This window comes from Salvelinus fontinalis, chromosome 2 (assembly GCF_029448725.1).
Source record: "Salvelinus fontinalis isolate EN_2023a chromosome 2, ASM2944872v1, whole genome shotgun sequence".
NCBI lineage: Eukaryota > Metazoa > Chordata > Actinopteri > Salmoniformes > Salmonidae > Salvelinus > Salvelinus fontinalis.
In genome coordinates, this window is record NC_074666.1 from 68,638,685 (window position 1) to 68,648,595 (window position 9,911).

The window sequence follows — 9,911 nt, forward strand, 5'->3', positions numbered from 1 at the left end:
ATTGCAACCACCCACTCAAGGTTGTCTATCCTTTTCTCTCCAGTCACAAGCAATGCTTTACATATTTATACTAGTATTGAGAAATACCCATCTAGCACATAACATTCTGAGAACCATGTTTCTTAGAGCTTGGTGGTGCGTGGTTGTCCTATGGTTATTTTGAATACAACCTTCCCACAACTTTCTCGGAAAGGTGCAGGATAGTTGCTTGGCTTTGGAACATTCCTAGCACATTTAAAGAACTTGATTAAAAAAAACTTTTTCTTGGTGTTTCATTACTTTAACAGAACGTTTCCTAAAAGTTCAAACATGGTTACATTTAATTTACATTTTGGAAATGTTCTAGGAACGTTTCCAAAATGAGATTGGGAATGTTCACAAAAAGTCCAGAGAACGTTAAGAAACAACTGTTCTTCTGTGGAAATTTTTGTACTTCAGCATAACTTTTCCCACAGGTGTCCTCATGGTTCTATTTAAAATCAGAATCTGACATTGTTCCAAGAACGTTAAGAAACAACGTTCTTCTGTGGAAATTTCAGTACTTCAGCATAACGTTTCCTAAAAGTTTCCTCATGGAAACATTCTATTTATGTTCTCAAACTGTTCCCGAGAACATTAAGAAAATGTTCCATAAAAACCAGAAGAAAACTGTAGTAACGTTCAGAGAACATTCTAAGAATGTCGTTAAAAACATAATAATTCTGTTCCCAGCATCAACAAAACGCTCTCTGTCCTCTATCTTGTTAAGTGTGTTCAGGTGTGTTGGCCACCGCCTACTAATTGGCCACACCTGATCTTAATGAGTGCTTGTTTCCTTTGAAATGGGGTCTGTTTGAATAGCCTAAAATGAACAACTTTGTATGAGTTTAAAAAACATGGCAAACTAGCTCCATCATGGTGGCGCAGTGGACTAATTCCATGGCTAAAAAACAGAAGATCATAAGTTCAAATCTCACTGATGCTGTGCCACTATAAAAAAAAAATGTCTTTGCATGATTAATGCCTAAGCAAATTAATTTCCAAGTGTCCTATCTGTGCTTGGAGTTCAAAACAGTTAACCCAAACTAAGCTAGCAGTGTTAAGTCTTATTGAAACATGTTCTCGGAACGTAAATTAAACCTCCCAGGAAAACTTTCAGGGAACCATAGTAAAACCTCCTTGCAAACTGAAATGTTATGTTCCCGGAACAGACAAAATTCACTTCCGTTCTCAGAATGTTTAAAAAACCTTCAGTTTTACCGGTCAGGAAACATATTGCTTCGTTCCCAGAACCAATGGCAACCAAAAATCTACATTCCAAGAACTTCCAAGGAACCAAATGTGCTAGCTGGGAATAGGCAGGGATTCAATCCAAGGGGTGTTAAAAAGCATTACACTATAACAGACTTTTTAAGGTAATTTACTTTTGAGCCGATATGCGTTCACCATGTTTCTGCGAGTGTTTGGGAAAAATGCCTTTAAAAGGAACATTTTTTGCTGAATCGCCATTTCAGGACAGTGGGTACCTATACACCTGCAATACACTGCATTATCATCCCATGTTCTACAGTATGTTCAAGAAAAGCAGATGTTCTGAACTGTACTGTATCTTAGACAGCTGTCCTTGGGTCAAAATGAAATGTATAGGGTAGGAAATATCAAAACATCTAATGAGCCCTTAGTCTTTAGACGTTTCGTTTCCAAATACCCTAAATTAAGATATAACTTTTTTTGCCAAGAATAGCCAATGTACTGCACATACACATAGCTATTATTAGGCCTACACTGTAGTAAGGCTTCCCTGGGAAGAATCCATTGTCTTAAATATTTCCACGAGAAAATGGCGCTAAGCCACCTAGCGGCCAGGTCAATGTCATGGTGATATAGCGTCCCTTGGGGCTTTGAGAGAGACTCCATTTCATTTGTTGAAAATGTTATGCCACCACATCTGTTGGAATGCCTTTCTCACACACTTGCACTAGAGTGACAGATGTAGGATACACCGTGAGCTACAAAAGTATTGGGAGAGTGACAATTGTGTTGTTTTTTTGGCTCTGTACTCCAGCACTTTGGATTTGAAATCATACAATGACTATGGGGTTAAAGTGCAGACTGTCAGCTTTAATTTTAGTGTATTTTCATCGATATTGGGTGAACCGTTTAGAAATTCCATACTTTTTGCACATGATACCCTAAAATGTGGGGACTAAAAGTATTGGGACAAATTCACTTATTTGTATTAAAGTAGAATAAATGAAGTATTTGGTCCCATATTCATAGCACACAATGATTACATCAAGCTTGTGACTCTATTCATTTGTTGGATGCATTTGCTGTTTGTTTTGGTTGTGTTTCAGATTATTTTGTGCCCAATAGAAATTCATTGCAAATAATGTAGTGTCATCTTGGAGTAATTTTTATTTTAAATAAGAATAGAATGTGTCTAAACACTTCTAGATTAATGTGGATGCTCCCATGATTACAGATCATCCTGAAGGAATCGTGAATAACGATGAGTGAGAAAGTTACAGACGCACAAATATCATACACCCAAAACATGCTAACCTCTCACCATTACAATAACAGGGGAGGTTAGCATTGTTCGGGGGGGTATGATATTTGTGCGTCTGTAACTTTCTCACTCATCGTTATTCACGATTCATTCAGGATGATCTGTAATCATGGTTCAAGTCACAGTTGAAAGTAAAAAAGCCCCAAGAAACAGAAATGTGTCGCTGTCCCAATACTTTTGGAGCTCACTGTAGTTGGTGGCTAGTGTTGTGGAGGACACACTATCATACAGCCATGTTCACAAATAAATGTCTTATTGGACAAAACAAGTTTGATTTGAATTGAGCATATCTGACACAAGATTGTGTATTAGGCTGACAAAACTTTACATAAACTCATGCAGAACCAATAAATATTAGATGTTAAATTGAAAAATATTTGTGCATCTCTGGAAATACTCAAATAACATGGCCTAGTATTAATGTCCCTTGGAAAATTAATTGATCAGACGAATAAGTTAATGAATTATTCAACAGTATTGCTAGTAGCAAGTCTGTATTGACATTGATTCTTATAAAATGTATAAATGTCCGAACTATCTAAAATATCATAAGCCAAACTCTCAACTCTGTTTCTTGTTTTTGTTGTCATTTCAGTCAACAATGTATAGTTTCAAAATATGTTAACAACTGTCATGTTGATCTCATGGACTCCTATGTATTTCAGTGATTCCCCAGCTCCACCCCTCAGTTTATCAAACAAAATGGCAAGGTTAGGCTGTTGAAATCATAAGTCTCTGTTCTCAGCAATTTTTTATTTACATTTAAAAAATGTATTTAACCTTTATTTAAATAGGCAAGTCAGTTAAGAACAAGTTCTTATTTACAATGACGGCCTACCAAAAGGCCTCCTGCAGGGACGGGGGCTGGGATAAAAAAAAATATATAAAATAAAAAATATAGGACAAACCACACATCACAACAAGAGAGACAACTCAACACTACATAAAGAGAGACCTAAGTCAACAACATAGCAAGGCAGCAACACATGACAACACAGCATGGTAGCAACACAACATGGTAGCAGCACAAAACATGGCACAAACATGATTGGGCACAGACAACAGCACAAAGGGCAAGAAGGTAGAGACAACAATACATCACGCAAAGCAGCCACAACTGTCAGTAAGAGTGTCCATGATTGAGTCTTTGAATGAAGAGATTGAGATAAAACTGTCCAGTTTGAGTGTTTGTTGCAGCTCGTTCCAGTCGCTAGCTGCAGCGAACTGAAAAGAGGAGCGACCCAGGGATGTGTGTGCTTTGGGGACCTTTAACAGAATGTGACTGGCAGAACGGGTGTTGTATGTGGAGGATGAGGGCTGCAGTAGATATCTCAGATAGGGGGGAGTGAGGCCTAAGAGGGTTTTATAAATAAGCATCAACCAGTGGGTCTTGCGACGGGTATACAGAGATGACCAGTTTACAGAGGAGTATAGAGTGCAGTGATGTGCCCTATAAGGAGCATTGGTGGAAAATCTGATGGCCAAATGGTAAAGAACATCTAGCCGCTCGAGAGCACCCTATAAATTATGTCTTCGTAATCTAGCACAGGTGGGATGGTCATCTGAATCAGGGTTAGTTTGGCAGCTGGGGTGAAAGGGGAGTGATTACGATAGAGGAAACCAAGTCTAGATTTAACTTTAGCCTGCAGCTTTGATATGTGCTGAGAGAAGGACCGTCTAGCCATACTCCCAAGTACTTGTATGAGGTAACTACCTCAAGCTCTAAACCCTCAGAGGTAGTAATCATACCTGTAGGGAGAGGGGCATTCTTCTTACCAATCCACATGACCTTTGTTTTGGAGGTGTTCCGAACAAGGTTAAGGGTAGAGAAAGCTTGTTCGACATTAAGAAAGCTTTGTTGTAGATTGTATAACACAAAATCTGGGTAGGGGCCAGCTGAGTATAAGACTGTATCATCTCCATATAAATGGATGAGAGAACTTCCTACTGCCTGAGCTATGTTGTTGATGTAAATTGAGAAGAGCGTGGGGCCTAGGATCGAGCCTTGGGGTACTCCCTTGTTGACAGGTAGTGGCTGAGACAGCAGATGTTCTGACTTTATACACTGCACTCTTTGAGAGAGGTAGTTAGCCAACCAGGCCAAAGACCCCTCAGAGACCCCAAACTCACAAGAATGGAATGGTCTACCGTATCAGAAGCTTTGGCCAAGTCAATAAAAATAGCAGCACAGAGGTGCTGACCTGTTACAGCCTCTACAACCACTGTGATTATTATTATCTGACCTTACTGGTCATTTATGAACATTTGAACATCTTGGCCATGTTCTGTTATAATGTCCACCCGGCCCAGCCAGAAGAAGACTGGCCACCCCTCATAGCCTGGTTCCTCTCTAGGTTTCTTCCTAGGTTCTGGCCTTTCTAGGGAGTTTTTCCTAGCCACCGTGCTTGTACATCTGCATTGCTTGCTGTTTATGGTTTGATGCTAAGTTTCTGTACAGCACTATGTGACATCAGCTGATGTAAGAAGAGCTTATAAATACATTTGATTGATTGACATTGCTTAGAATCAAGGGCAATGGTGACATCATTGAGGAACTTTAAGGTTGCAGTGACACATCCATAACCTGAGCGGAAATCAGATTGCATACCAGAGGGAATACTTTAGACATCAAGAAAGCCAGCCAGTTGATTATTGACAAGTTTTTCCAACACTTTTGATAAACAGGGCAAAATAGAAATAGGCCTATAACAGTTAGGATCAGCTTGATCTCCCCCCCAGCTGTGAGGAGGGGGGTTTATTCTCCAGGTCTTTAACCGTTTTCCAGAACTTCTTGGGTTTAGACCCACAGAGAGAGAACTGCTCCTTAAAGTAACTAACTTTGGCCTTCCGGATAGCCTAAGTGCACTTATTTCTCATTTGCCTGAATGAGAGCCAGTCAGCCTGAGTATGTGGGTGCCGAGCCTTTCGCCAAATGCAATTCTTGAGGTGGAGTAACTCTGCAAGATCGCGGTGGAACCAGGGGCTGAACCTGTTTTTAATTCTCATTTGCTTTATGGGGGCGTGTTTGTTAACAATACCACTGCAAATATTTTAAAATGGTCCAAGCCTCTTAGACAGAGGAGATCAAGCTGATTCTATACCATTTTACAATTGAAGCCATTGTATTTTTGATGCTGTTCAATGTCATCATCCATCTCTTATGATCAAACCCTAAGAAAAACAGTACAATGATTACTAAATGTAATAACATTCTTTACGTGTAGTCGTCTTGTCGTAATAGTCGTACTATTAAATACATTGTCTTGAATACAAGCATGATTATTCTGTATTTGCATTTCATTGTATGCATTTGGTATGTATATACGTTGCCTATAACTGTTAGGGCTCCAGCACCTTGATCACCTCTTCAGAGGGAAAGAGCAGCAGTGTGGGAGGGCAATGGGCACTACTGCCACAATACCCAGCTGTGGCACGTCAGTGGCGAGCTCAGCGCGTGCCACTTCAAGGTGTGTGACCTGACTTTGGTCCTCACTCAGAGCTCTGGAATTGAGGTTTGAAGTTGGTCGGGGGCGAGACATGCTGTGAGGTTGTGTGGTGCACTCTGTCTCGTTACCTTTATCTTTTGGGCGGTGAGTTTGCCACATGCACTGGGGGCTGAGCCCTATCTATTATTGATATCAAAGTCTTTGAAATGCTCACATGCACAGGTGACTCCAAAGTCATGGGCATTTGGTTTTTGTGGACTATTTGAAGCTTTGATGGTGAGGTTTAAGCAAACATGAATTAGTGATTATTTTGATTGCTTATTTGTATGACCCGGTGACCATCTTATTAGTATCCCATCATTTTTATTTACATTTTAAGAAAAAAAGTATATACAGTTTTATAATCAGATTGAGATAGGCCTATAGATGTGTTGTAGCTAGCTACCCACCCATATCAGGAGTACATACATTTTGATGGGTGAGTCAAGATACTAAATAAAGGTTAATTGTAACCTATTTTACAATTCGAAACAATAGTATTTGAACAATGGAAGCAATTTTGTGAAACTGAGAAATGTTGTCTGAGTGATCGTGGATACCTTGAGTGGGAATCTCGTATGCACCTCCTCCCGACAGCAAATTATACATTCAGTCGGGAAAGGGGGGAGGTTCGCCCGAGTAGCGCATCACGACTCAGTTCAAGAAGGGTGCTGCCTGTGTGTGTGGAGTAGACTGCAATGGATGAGAGTGAAGCGAGCAGCTGTACATGCAACAGCAGACGATAGTAGACCTAGTGTTTGTTCTTCGTCTCTCTGATATTACAAGATTTGAGACAATAAGATAAGACAGCCAGCGGTTTCAACAGCGGTAAAACGTGAAATACAAAAAATCGCGCGTCTGTGGGTATTCCAGATGTGGGGGGTGCCTCTAGTAAAGCATCATAGTCGGTGTTTAGACGCGAGATGGAAAAACAAGGTGTTCCCCAATAGAACGACTACATTGAGGAGAATGATAGGCGAACTGGGTTTAAAAGTATACTTATTTGATGTTGACCTAGCTTGAATCGGAAATGGTTCAGAACGTGGTTCTGGTATTTTTTCGCAGGAGACTCAGCCAGAGGCCGAACGTTGAGGAGTTAGAAAGCCGGAATATTCTAAAACGTGAGTTGTAAAACTGCATTTTTATTTACATTTCTGCACTTTTTATGTTTCTTCTCATTAAGTAATGTGAAATTCATGCGCAGGTCCTAAATGAATCTACCAAGGTAGACAATACATACGTGTATTATGATACACACATTCACGCGTGCAAAATTCAGGAGAGGGAAAGGATGAGCACACATTGTTTTCCAACATACATCATGTAACATGACTTTGTGTTGAGAAATTCGTTTAGAAAATTGACCAACAGCACATTATTTTGGGCAGGCTACAGCGTTGTGTTTCTCTTACATAAGCGTTTTCATTTCGAGATTCTATGTGAATTTGGATCTGACCCAGAGTGAAACAAGATTTACACTTAGAACAAGAATTATGTTTAAAATGTTTAAATATACATATATATCCCCATAGATTAGACTTGATTTGTAATATCTGAAGTGGGGTCTACAGTCAAACACAGTGGTACACTGGTATTGATTTCATAATCCTTCACCCATAGATAAGGTTGAGGGTCAAACAGTGACATCACTGACATGTGGATTAGGGGGAAAACTGATGAAAATCAGTTGATACCTCAAGTGTTCTTATCAGGGTCGTTGTCTTAGGCCTATCACTAATTGTATTATTCTCATTGGTTTAAAGAGAGAAATGACCAGACCGAACAAGAGGAGAGGAGGGAAATCAAACAGCGGCTCAACAGAAAGGTATGTTACACTTTTTTATAACACTACTTAGTTACTATGTATTATTGTGAATTTATTGTTTTTATTGTCAACGTAATAATACACTATGCAGACATCCCATTACTCCTGACTGAAGTACTTGTTCTGTTTCTCTACTTTATTTCATGCTATACACTAGTTGCATCTTTGTTTTGGGAAGTGCTCTGGATAAGACCATAATAAGAAATCTTGTATAAGCTTATTATGGCAAAATCGTTACTTTTATGAGAGCAGCATTATGATGCCAAAACCACAGATGAATACAGGGATTTCAGACCATTGTGTATTTCAGCTCAATCAGCGGCCCACGGTCGACGAACTACGGGACCGGAAGATTCTCATCCGCTTCAGCGATTATGTCGAGGTAGCCAAAGCTCAAGATTATGACAGGAGAGCAGACAAGCCCTGGACCAGGCTTTCGGCAGCTGACAAGGTGTGTGTGTGTGTGAGAATGTCAACAATGTCAAAAATAAGGATCCTTCGACTGCATCTCCCATATTTCACATTCCACACAAAATTAACGATTCCCCACTCAAATGGCAAAGTGACTGGCGCATACCCTTTTTTGAGCCTTTTGTGATGTAGGTTACATGTCCTATTTATTGCCCTGGCTGCCTCCTCCATAAAGCAAGAATGTCTCACTGTTTTCTAGCTAGCTTCAGCTTTTTTTCTCACTCCCATATCTCAGATTGTGGCTAAGACCTTGTCGTTGTCATCTTTCCTTTGTTTACTACGCTCTCCGTGCTGAGTTTTGCAGACTGTGGGTCGATGCATGCGAGGGTCGATGGGTGCGTGGGTAAGCCTCTGCTTAAGGATGCTCTCTAGTCTAACGCTCCTTTTCTTCCTCTGCAGGCGGCTATCCGAAAAGAGCTGAACGAGTTCAAAAGCACTGAGATGGAGGTGCATGCCTCGAGCAAGCACCTTACGAGGTCAGTGTGTGTTCTGTGCTTGCTTCTATTCTTGGCTGCGGCTGACTCTATTTTTAGCTCCTCTTACATGTCTAGAAAAGGTCCACAGAGCTAAAGATAGATGCGTAAAAGGGGAGGAGGGGAGTCCGTGCTTACCTTCCCCGCGGCCTGATATTGGCAAGAGACATTACAAACGCTGTCTGTCCCCAATTAAGTGTGTGCGGTAAACGAATGTCCTCCAGTCGATTTGTACCAATGATCTAGGGAGACAGCAGCCCCACTCCCCTGGTACACACAGCCGTGCTAAAAATAGCCTCACAAGATTGATGAATAGCTGTAATCATAAGTGGAGGGATTACAAAGGCACCTTCTGAGCTCATGACTCTTCCTCCCCCTCACTCTTCCCCCTTCCTTTCCTTCTGTAGGTTCCATAGGCCATGAATACGAAGGGGAGATACTTCTATGAAGAAATACTGCTGAGCCTAGAATTTTCGGTTGCTGCGTCGGCAGCGGTTAGAAAACTGCCGGAGCACTTAAGCCATTCTTCCAGAGCCCGGTCCTTTGTCTGCAGGGTGTCCTCGATTCCTCCAGCACGCCCCTGGCCTTCATCGATAGGAGGGGTGGACGGATGGTGATGTTTGGGTGTGTGGCAGTGAATCCCAGAGGCTGTCTCCCCACTGTGGGAGCTGCCTGGAGGCAGAATACTAAAGACGGAACCCCAGACTCCGTCTGTCTGCCCATCGGTTAAGATGGAGCCGAGGGAAGAACAATGTACTTGGGTCTGTGTGCGTGTGTTTTTTTAACAGCCTCCTTTGAGAAGGTGGCAAATCCGTATGGGGAAGATGACGGTTGTGCATGTGACCAGCTTCACCTTTTACATTTAAAAAAATAAATGTGTCACTTGGGGGGGGGGGGGGGGGGACTGTGTGGTCGGTCAGGGGTAGATTTTGTACCAACTGTATATATGTCAATCTGAACCGGACTGTCAATGTCTTTACTGAAAATAGAAAACCTTTGTAAGCACTACTTGTCTTCAAAATACAAGGTCTTTAAAAAATGTTTTTGCCTCTTATTTTTGGTAATTAGCATATTTGTTGGAAAGTATTAATAAACTGATTGCTAGG

The 9,911-nt window shown here is 41.1% G+C and overlaps 1 protein-coding gene across 2 annotated transcripts in view; it reads left to right on the forward strand.

Moving 5' to 3' along the window:
- Positions 1–9,692, forward strand: part of LOC129824211 (phosphatase and actin regulator 3-like) — a 61,586-nt gene extending 51,894 nt beyond the window's left edge. For both annotated transcript variants that reach the window (XM_055883684.1, XM_055883693.1), the window contains exons 8-12: positions 7,102–7,157; positions 7,800–7,861; positions 8,172–8,312; positions 8,732–8,808; positions 9,213–9,692. In XM_055883684.1, the coding sequence (XP_055739659.1) occupies positions 7,102–7,157; positions 7,800–7,861; positions 8,172–8,312; positions 8,732–8,808; positions 9,213–9,228 (352 nt within the window). In that variant the 3' untranslated portion in view covers positions 9,229–9,692. The remainder of the gene's footprint in view (positions 1–7,101; positions 7,158–7,799; positions 7,862–8,171; positions 8,313–8,731; positions 8,809–9,212) is intronic.
- Positions 9,693–9,911: the final 219 nt, after the last annotated feature.